Genomic DNA, 16,218 nt, shown 5'->3' with positions numbered 1-16,218 from the left:
GTGTGTTAAGGGTTTGACAGGCGCAAAAACTCAAAGACGCATGATCAATTTTCTCTGTCCTTATCCTTTATAGAGATTTACTTGGCCATATAGCAAATATCGATTATAAAATAGGCCACGGGTCTGATATCTCTTAAAATGAGGTGTTCAGTTGATATTTGATTTGGGATAAGATGTTGGGGAAGGCCGTGTTATGTTTGACCTTATATTTGTATAGTAAGTAATAGTTGTTTAGTGATGGGAAGTGTTGATTGGTTTCGTTGTTAAGTGATTGTTGGTTGTGCAGGTGTCGTGGCGCAGAATGACTGCACGGACCTACGAGGGAGGTTGATAAGCCACGGGTTGCACTACGTGCCAGGGCCGGACACCTGTACGCTATGCGTGTGTGACAACGGCGGACCCAAGGCCTGCAAGGCCGTGCTGTGCTCGCCCCCGCAGGTATTTATTTACCTGACCATGTCATATCATAACTAAAGGTTTCAGTTCAGATCACAGGTCAATTTGTGTTACCACTGATTGTTCAATGTCTTCTATCTTATAGATTGATTGTAATTGTTATTTCTGTTAACAACATTTTTTATTATATATTTAAGTTAGTAAAGAATATAACATTTTTTTGTATATCCTCTTACATATTACATGCATGACGGAAAATATAAAAGATATTTGTTTAAATCAAAAAAGCTTCAAAAGGTTAAAGTTAAATATATCCAGTGCTTTGTGTTAGATGACCTTTAGTAATGAGTGTAATGACCTTTGTTTAAATAACTAGACCAGACATTACTCAGAGAAATAAAACTCATGGTAATAGAACTCTGTTGTATTATAGTTTCTGGGAATGACTACTTATGGGATTCATTTATTATGTGCTACAAATAAACCTGGATTCAGGGAGCTTGCAGGTCTCAAAACATTATCATTTGGGTCAACCAAGTTTTTCTTTATATTAAATCCCCTTAATAGTTGATTAAAACAATAATTTTATAGAATTTACAGTCATATAAAACATATTTTGGTTGAACATTATCAAACTACACAACGGGACTTAATCGCATATTCAAGTTTTAAGATTTACCTTCGACGTTTCGAGGACGGCAAACCAAAACCAAAACCTAGTGCGCAAAACGTTCAAACTGATAAACAAGACCAAGTGCGGGTAGTTCGAAAAGCTCGCGAGGCTAGAAGATGTTGATGTCAACTTGAGCCAGTCTTCTCCGAGACCACGGGGACAACGCCGTCCTCGAAAAGTCGGAGGTAAATCTTAAAACTTAAATACGTGATTAAGTCCCGTTGTGTAGTTTGATAATGTTTAATAATCGTGAAAGTTTAAATCAGTATATTTTGGTTGATACGAAACCCAAAACATTGTGGGTTCATGAATTATTTCCCTCAAAGTATATTACTACTGTCTTGTGGTTGAGACATGATGATGAGATAGGACAGAATAACAACAAGACATACCTACTTGATCCACTTTTTTGACATGATTTTTTTGACTTTGATCAATTGGATGAGCAGAACTTGTCAATCAATCAATCAAAAATATACTTTATTCATGTAGGCCTAGCAACAAGCTCTTATGAATCGTAATTAATCTTAATCTAATTATCAGAGCAATTTATTGATGTTAATATTATTCCATAATAAAATTGGATTATTATACATATCAAATTTAACACTAAGAATTTCACAAAAGGATCGTCAAACATTAAAAAGATTGTATAAAAAAATACTAGTCTAGAATTTCTAGAATAAAATCTAAATGTCAAAAAAAAAGCATAAGTAACAAAAGAAGTAGATAGTATTACATCGGAATATCCATTTCCTCATCAATAATCAAATGTACCTAATAAATAAATAATCATTTCGAATAACAATTAATCCCACGTTGTAATATCATTCATGTAGTCTTGTGTGGTATAATAAGCTTTAGAAATAAGTTTACGCTTTACATAAAATTTATTAATAGATAATTCAGTAATATGGTTTGGAAGTTTATTATAAAATCTTACACAATTACCCATGAATGATTTTTTAATTTTATGGAGCCGAGTGAAGGGCACTGCGAGCTTATGTTTATTTCTAGTATTAATATTATGAATTTCACAATTTTTCCTAAAATTTACAATATTTTTATGTACATACAGAATATTCTCATAAATGTATTGACAGTGCACTGTCATTATGTCAATTTCCTTAAATTTATCTCTAAGTGAGTCTCTATGGTTCATTTTGTATATTGCTCGAATAGCCCTCTTCTGCAGAACAAAAATGGTATTTATCTCTGAAGCACCGCCCCACAGTAAAATACCATATGCCATAATGCTATGGAAGTAACTAAAATATACTAATCGAGCTGTTTTCACGTCAGTTAACTGACGGATTTTGCTCACTGCAAAAGCTGCAGAGCTCAGTCTATTCGAAAGAGTAGCAATATGGGGACCCCACTGGAGTTTAGAATCTAAAGTTATACCAAGAAAAACTGTACTATCAACTAATTCCAATTCCTCATCCTTCACAATGACACTTGTTTGCACATGCCTTACGTTACTACTAGTGACAAACTTAATACATTTAGTCTTTTTCTCATTTAACAATAAATTATTAACATTGAACCAATTTACTACTTTTGAAATGGCATTGTTTACATCATTGTAAGCTTGTTGCTGTCGTTTGACTTTGAAAATAAGTGAGGTGTCGTCTGCAAACAATACTATATCATGGTGGGTCTTAACAAGGAATGGCAAGTCATTTATGTAGATAAGGAATAGGAAAGGTCCCAATATTGACCCCTGTGGTACACCCATAGAGACCAATGACCCAGGTGATCGCTGTCCATTCACATCGACCCTTTGTATTCTACCATTTAAGTAGGACTTAAGTAAATTCAGTGCCGATCCTCTAACTCCGTAATAATGAAGTTTGTTTTAATTAACCTATAATTTCATGGACAAATTGTAGTGCAATCTGCAAAATAAAATGTTTATCAAACAAAGTAGAAAAAGAAAGCTAGAGATAGAATAAGAATACGAAATAGAATAAGGTGTAGGGAGAGATAGAGTAAAACAAAATATACTGTACTTGTACATTTTTAGGATGTTTTATTTCCATCACAGCATTTATATTACTAATTCAATTCAATTCAATATTTATATTTCAAATAAAAAACCCATATTATCTTTATTTATTTCTGCTCTTAGGCTAGGTTGTTTATAATATGAATATAAAAGTAAAATATAAAAACACTTAAAAACAATAAAAAATACATATACGTTATTGTTAGTATAAGGCTCAACAAATCTTATAAATCTATGTTAGTAATAAAAATAAAAAATTAAATAAACAAAAATATTGCGTGGTGCGGCGAGCGGCGGCGCGTGCAAGCGCACCCAGCGCGCGAACAAAGGCAAGTCCCAGCGCTGCGCCAGTATGTTTAGAATACTGTTTGGGCTGTGGCGAAGACGGTTGACTATTGACGCACACTATTACTAAAGTTTACTCTCACTACTAAAAGCCGAATTATTCTAGGATTGTCGATCATTTCGCGTCGGCAACACCTGCTGCGAGTTCATCTGTTTGGACGACGTGGTGAAGCCCGCAGACGGGTCGGAGAGCAACCTGCGCATGGCGGCCGGCGGTGCGGTGGCCGTCGCGCTCCTCACGGTCGCGCTGGTGGTGTACCGCGTGAGGAGGCAGAAGAGGCGGAGGCCGCCGCATGCTGATGACCAGAGGAGTCTTACTAGCATCGGGTAAGTTTTAGCAGTGTTTAGCGGTGTGTGACATTGATGCACCATTTACACAGCAAAACTGTATGACAAAAGCGCAACTTATTAGATTCGTCACCGCGTATACGCTGCGTGAAGTTTCGGTACGGTTTATGTAATAGCCTATAAAAATAGATAATGTTTTTGCAAATACATACTTAGTCATAGCTATGTCAACAACAGTTATAGTCTGTCGATTTGTAGCAGGCCCCAACGGCTAATCCTTTGTCTATTGTTAAGTAAACCCGCTCGTGCTACCACCTGCATAAAAAATCGTTCGTTCACTTTAACCGGTTATTGAATTACGACTCCTATGGAAATTGCAATAAGATTCAAAATCAACTAATGGAATAATATTTTGCTAGGCTGTGTGTAGTCCCTTCGACTCGCCGGCACTCAGTACTACGGTAAGGTACTGTGTGCCGGCGAGTCCAACGCTACAGAACCAGTCTAAAATGTGTCATCGAGATGCGTAACAAAGGCGCGTTATTGAAGAACGCACCTACACTGGTTTTTTGAGCGTTGGACTAGCCCGCGCTCAGGTGCCAATTAGAATATTAAAGACCCTTTTATGCAGGTAAGTAGCACGTGCGGTTTTACTTAACAATAGACAAAGGATTAGCCGTCGGGGCCTGCTACAAATCGACAGACTATCCCTGCATTATAAATATGTAACGGGTAAAACATATACTTCCGCCCATTATTATCACTCAATCGACTATAGTCCTTGCATTTAAGGAAAACGGTCTTTAACCGCATAATAATAGGATTTAGAACAGAACCTTAGTAAATACAAGTAGTTCTACTGACGCATCATGCGACTATTTTATCCTGCAATATAATTAATTCGACATTCTTGATTGGGGACAAATTGATTCAAGGAATTACGATTTCGCAAACGCTTTAAAATATCTTAAGTGAACAAAAAGAAGTCTGCCTACATGTACAGCGAGCTGCGAAAGTGCATACCTTTACATACTTTATGAATGGAATTCATTCATAAAGTGGGTATGTATTTTTGCAGCTTGCCGTACAGTTCAGTCAACTCTGCAAAGATAAGATCCCCACCCAAACTTCGACGCCGGGGCGCAAGTAGGTATCTCTGCAGCTGAATATATGAAGCGGGTAAGTAACACTGAGTGTCTAGAATAAAAAACACTGTAGGAACTAGGTAATCAATTGTTATTTCGTCATTACTTTGAAAAAATCTCGTATCTCGCACTGCTACTCAAAGTTAAAACGTAGTAACTCTGTATGCATCCCATACATAGTTACCACATTTTTCTTTTGATTGACAGAACAAGATACAGCTATGAGTTTTCATGCACGATTCGAGTAGTCACGATTTACTGCTTTCCTAAATTCTTACAACTTGTGATATGCGCGTTTCTTTACGATGAAATAAACCTGAGCTGACCTATTCCCTCAAGGCACGTTATACCTATAGCGATTAATAATCGCCGATTATGGATTCTCAGTGATTTTACATCGACATTACGCTTTTGTTATTTTAGATACATCAGTGGTAGCATGGGCTACATGGGCGGCACTTGCGAGACAGCGTTAGCGGGCTGGAAACCGCCTGGCAACTACATGCCCCGTGGCGAGGCCCCGCCACCGTATGACGAGGCCATCGCGCAGTGCTCCGATGGCATGAGGTAAGTACATGAGGCATGAGGTTCTGAGGCACTTGCGAGACAGCGTTAGCGGGCTGGAAACCGCCTGGCAACTACATGCCCCGTGGCGAGGCCCCGCCACCGTATGACGAGGCCATCGCGCAGTGCTTCGATGGCATGAGGTAAGTACATGAGGCATGAGGTTCTGAGGCACTTGCGAGACAGCGTTAGCGGGCTGGAAACCGCCCGGTAACTACATGCCCCGTGGCGAGGCCCCGCCACCGTATGACGAGGCCATCGCGCAATGCTCCGATGGCATGAGGTAAGTACATGAGGCATGAGGTTCTGAGGCACTTGCGAGACAGCGTTAGCGGGCTGGAAACCGCCTGGTAACTACATGCCCCGTGGCGAGGCCCCGCCACCGTATGACGAGGCCATCGCGCAGTGCTCCGATGGCATGAGGTAAGTACATGAGGCATGAGGTACCGTGACACTTGCAAGACAGTGTCAGTGGGCTGGAAACCGCCCGGCAACTACATGCCCCGCGGCGAGGCCCCGCCACCGTATGACGAGGCCATCGCGCAGTGCTCCGATGGCATGAGGTTAGTACATGAGGCATGAGGTACTGTGGCACTTGTAAGACAGTGTCAGTGGGCTGGAAACCGCCCGGCAAGGCAACTACTTACCCCGCGGCGTAGGGGTTGATACAGATGGAGTACATTCCAGCTATAACTTTGTTGCTCTGTGCCAGAACTTTCCCATTCGTGTATATATCTGGACTGAGAATGCGTGAACTATTTAACAGGTGTCTCATAATACTAAACTATTAGCGCTTAAATTGTCACCTATACAGAAAAGAGCCAAAACAACGCTCCGAACGAAGTCGTTTGATACGAACACGGGTATTATCGAAGTCGCATTCGTAGTCGTCGTTTTTCACAATTTTGTTGTGATTAATGCTACCAGCGTGCGAGAGGCCTTTTGTGGCCGAAGCATTAGTTTTATTTATACATTTTGGCTGGCTGGCTGGCTGGCAGTCTATTCTGTTATAAAAAGCATTTTTTTATTCGTAGAATGAACACCGAAACGCCGTTCCATCGGACCTACCCAACCAACCTCGAGACCATGGTCCGGGCCGACGACGCCATGCAATGTTCCGGGCACGGCTACATCAACATACCGCGGCCTGTGCAACAGGTACGTAAAATAGTCAGTCAAACCAAATTTGTCAGTAAATGAGAACAAAAAACTATACTCACCTTTTCTTTTGGGTGCTACTGCTAGTACTAGTGTAAGACAAAGATAGTATGATTCTGTCTGTCTATGTTTGAAATGAGACAGTCTTTTGACAAACTATATTAAAACTAACACAGATTCTTACATCGCAAACTTATCTCTCTCACTGAACAAGCGAATACCTATCTACGAAGCTAATCAAGTTGTTGAGAGAATTTAAGACTGTTTAAGCATCTGAATACTCACTCATATCATTGAAGGATTTATAAGGATATGTTTGTAGCCCTTAGTTAAGGCCTGAATTGACGCTCGAGTTGGGCGTGCAGCGGGGCGGGGCGTGCGGCGTGCATGTTAAACAAATGCAAACGTATAGGAGCAGCCTTAGTGCACGCTGCTCAAATCACTTGTGAGCCCGACGCCACGCTGCACGCCCCGCCGAACGCTCCGCTCCGAGCGTCCACTCAGGCCTTACACTTAGGGCCAGTTGCATTAACCACATTTGACAGACTGATCAACGTCAGCCGGCGCCCCCCGGCGGTTTACTATGAAACTTTCCATACATAAAAATTTAGCGAACTCTTTAACGATACGAACAGTTTGGTGCAACTGACCCTTAGCCTCTAGACGAGAGCTGAGTTGACAGACGATTATATAAATAATGTCCACTGTGACAAAATCATATTTATTTGTCTCAAAAAGCGTACTTACTATCTTATTACTTCATAGTGAATAGGGAGTATTACATCAATGTTCTGCCGCCTAAGTGCAGCACTAATTTGTTTAGTAAACCATAGAGTAACTTATACATACTAGGCCTTAAACAGTTTTTTGACATGTTTTCACTATGTCATAGATGCATCAAGGCGGTTTGTTTACAGGTGGCCTACCGCGAAACGCGAAAATCGAAATTTCGTTATCTGCGTCTCTATCGATCGAATAGGCAAGAGTGATAGAGAGGCAGAAACCGAACTTTCGATTCTCGTGTTTCATGGTAGGACATGTGATTCAGCAAGTGACGCCCTCTACAGGCAGAGTTTTGCGTAATATTCCCTATTGAATGTTTGACAGATGCCAAACCCGCAGAATTGCTTCGCAGCGCCGCTGCTACAACCGCATCCCGAACCACGCGAGCCTGTTATGCACCACCCGCTCGCACCTAACAGTCAGTATATATCTTTCTATATGGATCTTCTTCTTCGTGTTAACTATAGTGCTTCGTGTGTTCTATATAAGACTCCAAAGCCTATGTATCACTGCGACCATCCCTGATCTATTGTGTTCGCCACCTACTACAACTCTCGATCCAAACCTGCAACTTCAAACAGCTGCAGGATCTTTTTGATCTCGAGAGACTTTAACTCCTCCGGGCGCAATCAGGCCTATTCGGATTTCGAGATAATCACAAGATCTTGAGACGATTTAGAGATCAACTAGATCTACATTAGATATCGACTAGATGTGACTTGGATATCTAAGTCATAACTTGTCGAAATCGTTCAAGAGGACCTCCAGAATCGCGGAAACGTCAAATTTGACATATCTATCTTACAAATATCTTTAAATTATCCGTATCGTAACTTGTTGAAGTCTAATAGAAATCTAATTCATTTTCCGAATCGAGCCGAATATGTGTCCGCCCAGGATTGTCACGAGTAGGTACGCATTAGGCAAGGGCACTCTGTGAGGACGTGCAAAGGCGTCTCCTAGCTCTGCTGCCTCCATACAGAGTCTGCACCGCTTCATATCACGTTTCCCCATACTGTGCATGTGCTTATTTAGGCCGCAATGCCCAGTAAGCACCCTTACCAAGTTGCGCAGTTGGTTCCTAGACAGCGCTAAGGCGTTCGAAGACGCCTTTTTGCTGAAGGCCTTGATAAGCGCTTTGGAATGGTTCAAACCTGTTGTTTTTCTCCAGAGTTGAATGGTTTTGTAGTGACAGTCGGTCTTTAGGGTGAGCCTCGTTAGGCTTTTGGGAATACCGCAAATCGGCTCAGGACTGTAGTTCGTCCCCTTAGCCCCTGCTCGCGCGAGTTCGTCGGCCTTAAGAAGAAGATATGGAGAGAATGGTGTTTTAAAATTCACCTCGTATTGTCAACAGTGGTGGGGTTCCCTAGTGCGATCCGGCTGACGGGCTCGCTGGGCGCCATCAGCCACCGCGGCCTCAGCGTGCTGCCGCGCGAGCCCGAGCCGGAGCGCCCGCACAACGTGCCCGGCTTCTACACGAGCCCTGCCAATTCCTCGCTGTCAGTTTCTTGTACAGTCGACGTCAAAGATATGTTTACACTTTTGCACCTTTCTCCTTTGTAATAAAGCGAAAAATGTAAACATATCTTTGACGTCGACTTTTTAGATTATTTAGATTGATTGAACAATTGGACTTAGCTAAAACAAGACTATGAGCTTTTGACTGACCGCTTAACGGCTCGGCCACGACATCGAGCGACTTGCGACGGCGGGAGTGATAACCCTATGTTGGAGCGTGACACAGCGATCGGACCTTTCGCTCCAACCTATGGTTATCGCTCCCGCCGTCGCAAGTCGCTCGATGTCGTGGCCGAGCCGTAAAACTCATGAAAAGTTGCCTCATCATGAAAGTTTAATAAGCATGATCTGGAGAACAGATTATTTAGTATATGTGTAAGCTTTAATTTACTCACTACTTCGTCCTCAGACACCGTACAATCCCGCGCATCTCCACCGCGATCGACACAACCATACTCGACATGTCCATAGCCGGCTTCAATCGCTGCGATCGCTCGCTCCACAACGAGATACGGCGCTCGTTCCACAAGCCCAGCGAGCGAGCCATGGCTGACACGGGGCGGAGTATGCCAAGGAATCTCAACCTCGCTTCCAGTGGGGGGTCAAGGTAAAAGATATATGGTGAAATAGGACACACCCTTACGTCCAGGCCGGTGACAACCGCTGTGGTCGCTCGCTCCACAGCGAGATACGGCGCTCGTTCCATAAGCCCAGCGAGCGAGCCATGGCTGACACAAGGCGGAGTATGCCAAGGAATCTCAACCTCGCTTCTAGCGGGTAGTCAAGGTAATAGATGTATGGTGAAATAGGACACAACCATGACACGTCCATAGCCGGTTTCAACCGCTGCGATCGCTCGCTCCACAGCGAAATACGGCGCTCGTTCCACAAGCCCAGCGAGCGAGCCATGGCTGACACAGGGCGGAGTATGCCGAGGAATCTAAATTTATCCAGCGGGGGCTCAAGGTAATAGTAACCGCTGTGATCGTTCGCTACACAAGACTGAGACAGCGACATTGATAATGCACTACGCTCTTAGATCTTATATTAGTTCCACAAGCCCAGCTAGCGAGTCACCATGACAGACACAGGGCGGAGTATGCCAAAGATCCTCAACCTTGCTTCTAGCGGGGGCTCCAATAAGTTAAAAACCCCTTAACAATAAGTTGCCCATCCAGCTTTAACCTGCTCAGTGCTTAGAAATTAGAAACCATCGCTGATATATCTCTAATCCTTCACAAAAAACGGAACTGTGTAAAAAGCTTAACGTTTATGTAAATAGTGTATTAATTTTCCCTTTGCAAAGTTTTCGTGGTCTCATCCTACTTTTACCACATTCTTATTTATCATTATTTATTTATTTATTTTAAACTTTATTGCGAAATAAAAAATAAGTACAAATGGCCAGTAGTACAGTTAACCATAGGGCAAAACAGAAACTCTCGAATATGGCTGCAGTATTTACCTACTTCATTATATTTTAGTGCCTTTAATATTGTTCCATTTGGTCGCAGAGCTCACAGCGAAGAGCACAACGTGGGTGGGATCGAGCCGAAGCCCCTAAAGGCTGCCGGCAAACCTGCCGCGAACGTCGCTGGACCTCAAACCACACTGCCGCTCACGGTTGATAAGGTAACTCATCCAAAATACTAGGTTTATTTAAGACTGTACATAACAGACTAACTAAACAAACACCTACATAATACGGGTAAAACAGACAGCCCCATGTGCAGAGCGTGCATGGAAGAAGAAACAGCAAAACATATCCTTCTACACTGTAAACAGGTAGAAGTATACAGGAACCAATGCCTAGGGACTCCGTGCACACTGAAAGAGGCAGTTAGCAACCTGAAGACACTGCTAGGATTCATGGAGGGGCTGGGGTGGCTAGAGTAGTGCTACCTCGTTTTCACGCAAAATAGGCACATTGGTTGTCGACTTGCGGAAAATGCCCAGTATAACTAATTGACTGTAATTTGCCCGCGACATACTATACTTTAAGATGAGAACAGTAAAATGGTGATATATGCCATATGCGTACGTGTCGTTTTGAATTGAACCTTTGCAACCATCAATCCGATTACTATCCTAATGGCGTGATGATGGCACAAGTCGCTTAAGTTAGTTGCAGATGACTAGGTTTATCCTCTTAGGGCAACTTGCACCATTCACTAACCCGGTGTTAACTGGTTCAACTTGAAGATACCATGGTTACCAGTACAATTTGACACTGGGTTAACGTTTTAACCTGTTAATCCCGGGTTAGTGGGATGGTGCAAGTGGCCCTTAAAGCCCAAATTCCTACTTATAGGAACTGCTACATAACTAATTTATTCAGTGAACCATTTTCAAATTGAAGAACTTCAAGTTTGTTCAGTTACATTTTAACCATATTTCCTACACTCTGGATAATGCTTCATTTTATATGCTGGGCTTTGGAAGATATTATGATTGTGTTCTATATTTAAGTATGTACATAGTCTAATAAAACATGGTCTCCTCTTCCCAGAGTGACAAGCCTACGTCACAATAAAATTGCCACTTTATATAGCGCTATCGCATATTATCATATAGCGCTGTCTTGTGTCAGTCACGTGACCACGAAAAGACGGGAAGACAGTACCAGGCGGAGTATATCATTATACCATGAGTATGTACATTGTCTGATTTGCAGCCGTCGTGCGTATGCAGTTACTCGAGCGGCGCGCCGGACGGCGAACCGGACGGACCTGACGACTATCGCAGCGAGTGCGAGAATTGCAAGTCCGCTACCAGCTCCAGGTAAAGAAAAATTTGGACCCTTCATAAGACACGGTAAATTTGTCCTGTATCATTTGACGACGTGTCCTGCGTCTACACGGTGTAACATGAGGAAACAATTGTAACAGCGTATTTCTGATCATATTTAGAGACAAAAATGTCCTATAAACTTTTTTGAAATTCGCCTAGTTTCAGAGATAATATTATTTAAAAAAAAATAGTTTTTATTGTTACATAGTGTAAAAGGCCTTTTTGATGGTGATGTTGCTGCTATGGGACGTAGTCTAAATATCCTTATTGGTAGATGTCAAAAAGTGACAAATAACACTTTGCTAAAAGTAGGTATTACGAAAAAAAAAATTTAAAATCAATTTTAAGTGACAAGTTTACCAACAACACTTAGTTTTTACGTACAAATACATTCCAAAAATTGAAAAAACAAAACAAACAAAAAATATTTTTTGACCTCAGAAATGCGTGGTTAAAATTATTCGGTTTCCTCATGATACACCGTGTATATTATCAGCTCAAAGTCCTGCTTTACGTCTCTGGTCCCTTGTGTAGGAGATTTGCCATCTACAGGTGAAATCAGATGGTCCATTTTGTGTTCATTTTCGTCTTTCCTATTTTGTGTCAAAGTGACACGTCTGAACACTAAGTGAACTAAAAACGAAGAATAAATTCGTTGGTGAAATGATTCAACATTGTTCGATATCTGTCGAGAGATGTCTGTGCCGAGATTCGATATTTTGACTGACGTCAAATCGCGCGCGGTTAGGCCTTGCGGTCTTAGCTTGACTTCTACACTTCACGCCAATTTTCCGCAGACCACTGAGCCGCCCCCTACAATTCATAATACCAGGGATGTTGCGGATGCAGATTTTTTTACATCCGCGGATGCGGATATTTAAAAGCTCACATCCGCGGATGCGGATGCGGATATCAAGATTAGGCACTTATTACGTCAAATAATATACCTATTTTAGTAATTTTTATTAAAAAAAAAAACAAATCGTTTAGTATTTGAGCAAGAATATAAGGTGCGTTATATTAACAGTGACTTGGCTGTGAGTTAATAAACAGTGACTTGGCTGACTTCTCTGGATCTAAACGATTTCGTTATAGGTAATGATGAAATTACCTAGCACTTACGCCGCTGCTAAGACGTTCCTGTACCGACCTGTTCCACGTCCGCATCCGCATCGATTTTATGCGGATGCGGATGTTGAAATTGATGCGGAAGTTCCGTGGTTGCGGATGCGGATGCGAATATTCGCAACATCCCTGATCATACACGCTCCCCATTGACCGTGATAGGTTTTATGAAGTGTCTCTCGTATAATTTAGAACAAGCCTCGTGTGTGTGGTACAGATGGGTGCTAGACCCGTCGTGGCGCGACGCGGAGGACGAGGGCACGCAGACGCTGCAGCGCCGCGCGCCGCCGCCCGCGCCGCCGCCGCCCGCCACCGCCACGCTGCCGCAGCCCGTCACCAAACAGCGGTAACTAATACTACCAGACATAGAAGTTTTTGTGGCCAAATAAAGTGATTGACAAAATGAAATATCGACATGTCTGTTATCGATGTTACCTTAAAGTCATACTCAGATATCGATTACATTTTATAAGAAGATAGCTACCGCGAAATACACAACACGTTCGATATCTTCTTCTATTTTTCTATATTGGTAGTTTTCTATTCATTTGGCACTGTAATACGTTTACGTTTTAATTTTTAAGTACTAAATAAAATATACGTAATGAAGAAATAATGTAGCGCTTTGTAATTGATTTGCATTATTGAGATTTCTCGGTAACTTACTTACAGCAAGTAGAAGTTGTATATTTTAAAATTAATCTATGTCTTATCGATAACACATTTATCGATGTTTCATTTTCTCAAACACTCGTTTATGCCACAAAAACTATGTCTGAATACTACATGACTAAAGAGGCCGAGAAACGAAGGGTTGCAGGCCAAGTAGATATAGACGGATAGGGATACGCGGCCGGCAACCCCGTTTCTCGACGAGATTTGTACAGTGCCTTTCTCTAACTTGCAAAAAATACTGTCTAAAAATGTAATTTAGCGCGGAGCAAGTACCAGGACCTCATGAGTTACGAGAAGGTGTCGTTGACCAGCCCGCCGGGCCCCGACACGAGTATGAAGGTATCGCGAGCCGCGGCTGCTGTTAAAAACAAAAGAAGGTTGCTTTACACGCCTAGGTGTGTAAGGCTGTACCTATGAAATTCTTTTACATCTCATCTTCACTCATCGCACCGGATACGTAGTATTTCCAGACCTAATTTGAAGTAAGTCATGTCAACATTGCATTGCAAGTTAGAGAAGAATAATTATGTCTCGGCCGCAAAACGCACGCTCTGAGACCATATTCCATAACTTCTTTTAAATGGATAATTGAATATGTATAAAGTTTGGTCACATATCCCGGACCATTTGAACCCTAATGCCAGATTCGAAGATAGCGAAAATACTTAAAAAGAATCTGTGCGTGAAATATCGGTACTGAGCGCTCGTGTGTCGTGCGCAGCAAATCTATTTCAACTCGCGGCTTGAATTAATTTTAAGATTTGCCTCCATAAGACCATGCCCCTCTCTAATTACCATATGTGCATAGCCAACATGCCAATAGTTTACGCTCCGTAGCGAACGAAACGCAACTGTTACTGTCGCCGTAATATGGAAGAGTGATAAAGAGAAACAACGAGTTTCGTAATCGTATCTCAAACTTCGAGCAACACCGGCTTCCGACATGTCGGAAAGGAGGAGCCCAAGCAATATCTTGTCGTACAAATCATTCTGCTATTTTCTGTGGGGGGAAACGTGCACACAGTCGTACTTCTCACTCACTATATATATACAAAATCCAATCTGTAATGACGACACACATACATAGAAAATGACACACGTCAAAGACAAATATTGCACACCTCCATCTCTTTTTGTGTACGAACGAGTCACTACACGCAACGCCATAGGTACCTACAGTCATACCTATGCTTCGGCAGAGGGGAAATAGTACGAATGCCCTTCCCGGTGTTGCTGTATACAAAATCCAATCTGTAATGACGACACAAATACATAGAAAATGACACACGTCAAAGACAAATATTGCACACCTCCATCTCTTTTTGTGTACGAACGAGTCACTACACGCAACGCCATAGGTACCTACAGTCATACCTATGCTTCGGCAGAGGGGAAATAGTACGAATGCCCTTCCCGGTGTTGCTGTATACAAAATCCAATCTGTAATGACGACACAAATACATAGAAAATGACACACGTCAAAGACAAATCTTGCACACCTCGATCTCTTTTTGTGTACGAACGAGTCACTAAACGCAACGCTATAGGTATTATACCTACAGTCGTACCTATGCTTCGGCAGAGGGGAAATAGTACGAATGCCGTCTCCCTTCCCGGTGTTGCTCGAAGAGCGCAAACTATTGTCACCTTGGCTAGGCACACTGAATACGCAGTTTATTTTATTTGTCGTAGGCCGACGGGAGGCCCGCAATCCAACTGGGAGAACTGGTTCAACACTATCCCCGACTCCGACACTGAATCCGAAGAAGAGTGAACATTCTCCTCCCAACAACAGCAACACTCTTGACTGACCATCAGGCATCAGTGGACCTTATCTCTTTGCAATAAGGTTTACAAATTGTCAGATGTGTGTAAACGATGGTATACAATAAGTATTACTGGTTAACTCTTGGAACGCCCTGCTAGTTCGTGTGTCTTTTCTGGAATAATGAACCTACGTAGTACTAGAGGAGCGGCGCGATCCCGAGATAGATTACCCGTCTTGTTCTAACTATATTAATTAAAGAGGGACCGTCGCTCCTGTGCTGTCAACTTACAGAGTTACAATTTAAAACTTCCTTGCAACGAATGCTGGGCGTTTCGTGTCAAGCTAGAACCCATTCCGTGAAATATGGACATACTAAATTATTCACTTTAAAGCAGCATCGGACTAGCTTAGGGTAAGTAACTGAAAACTAATAAAACAAGCGAAATTCCCTTTTTAATAAAATGAGTTAAAAAGAGACTTTCGCTTGTGTTACGAACTACGGTTTTGTGAGGAAATAATTCAAGGATAGGTCACATTTTGAAAAGATTTCTATAAATACCACCCATTTTCATTGCTCTTGAGTGTATTTGCGCTAAATACCGTCGCAGTGAGATATTTTTAAAACCTAAGGCTATTCGGAACTATGAGAATCAACAACCTTTTAATCCGAGTCTTATACTGTCAGAATAAATGAAAATATGGATTTGTTTTCACTATTTTGATAGTATTTAAGACATTTTCAAATAGTCTTAGGGGTTAGCAGTAGCCACGCGACGGCATATCCAGAGAGTGTATAGTTAAGTATTAAATACTACTTTAAAACTGCCGATCAGAATATTATAAAAATGTTAGATGTTTAGATAATATACTATTTAATAGTATATTATAATTATGTAGATACCGTATAGAACTAATTTATTATGTTAATTAAAAGCTAAATGATCTTTATTTTTCTACATTCCGGATTCATTCTTAATCATCA

The 16,218-nt window shown here is 41.8% G+C and overlaps 1 protein-coding gene across 1 annotated transcript; it reads left to right on the top strand.

Annotated features, from left to right (window-relative positions):
• Window positions 1-10: 10 nt before the first annotated feature.
• Window positions 11-15,635, top strand: LOC134798733 (uncharacterized). The gene is made up of 12 exons (XM_063771120.1): window positions 11-216; window positions 287-438; window positions 3,529-3,749; window positions 5,279-5,422; window positions 6,454-6,577; window positions 7,685-7,778; window positions 8,715-8,859; window positions 9,288-9,485; window positions 10,393-10,510; window positions 11,553-11,659; window positions 13,011-13,139; window positions 15,161-15,635. Exons 1-12 carry the CDS (start codon window positions 174-176, stop codon window positions 15,240-15,242), a joined length of 1,557 nt encoding a protein of 518 aa, XP_063627190.1. The 5' UTR covers window positions 11-173; the 3' UTR covers window positions 15,243-15,635.
• The last annotated feature ends 583 nt before the right edge of the window (window positions 15,636-16,218 follow it).

Source organism: Cydia splendana, chromosome 17 (genome assembly GCF_910591565.1).
Source record: "Cydia splendana chromosome 17, ilCydSple1.2, whole genome shotgun sequence".
Lineage (NCBI taxonomy): Eukaryota > Metazoa > Arthropoda > Insecta > Lepidoptera > Tortricidae > Cydia > Cydia splendana.
Note: the sequence above shows the minus strand (reverse complement) of the source record. Positions and strands in the feature narration are given on the sequence as shown.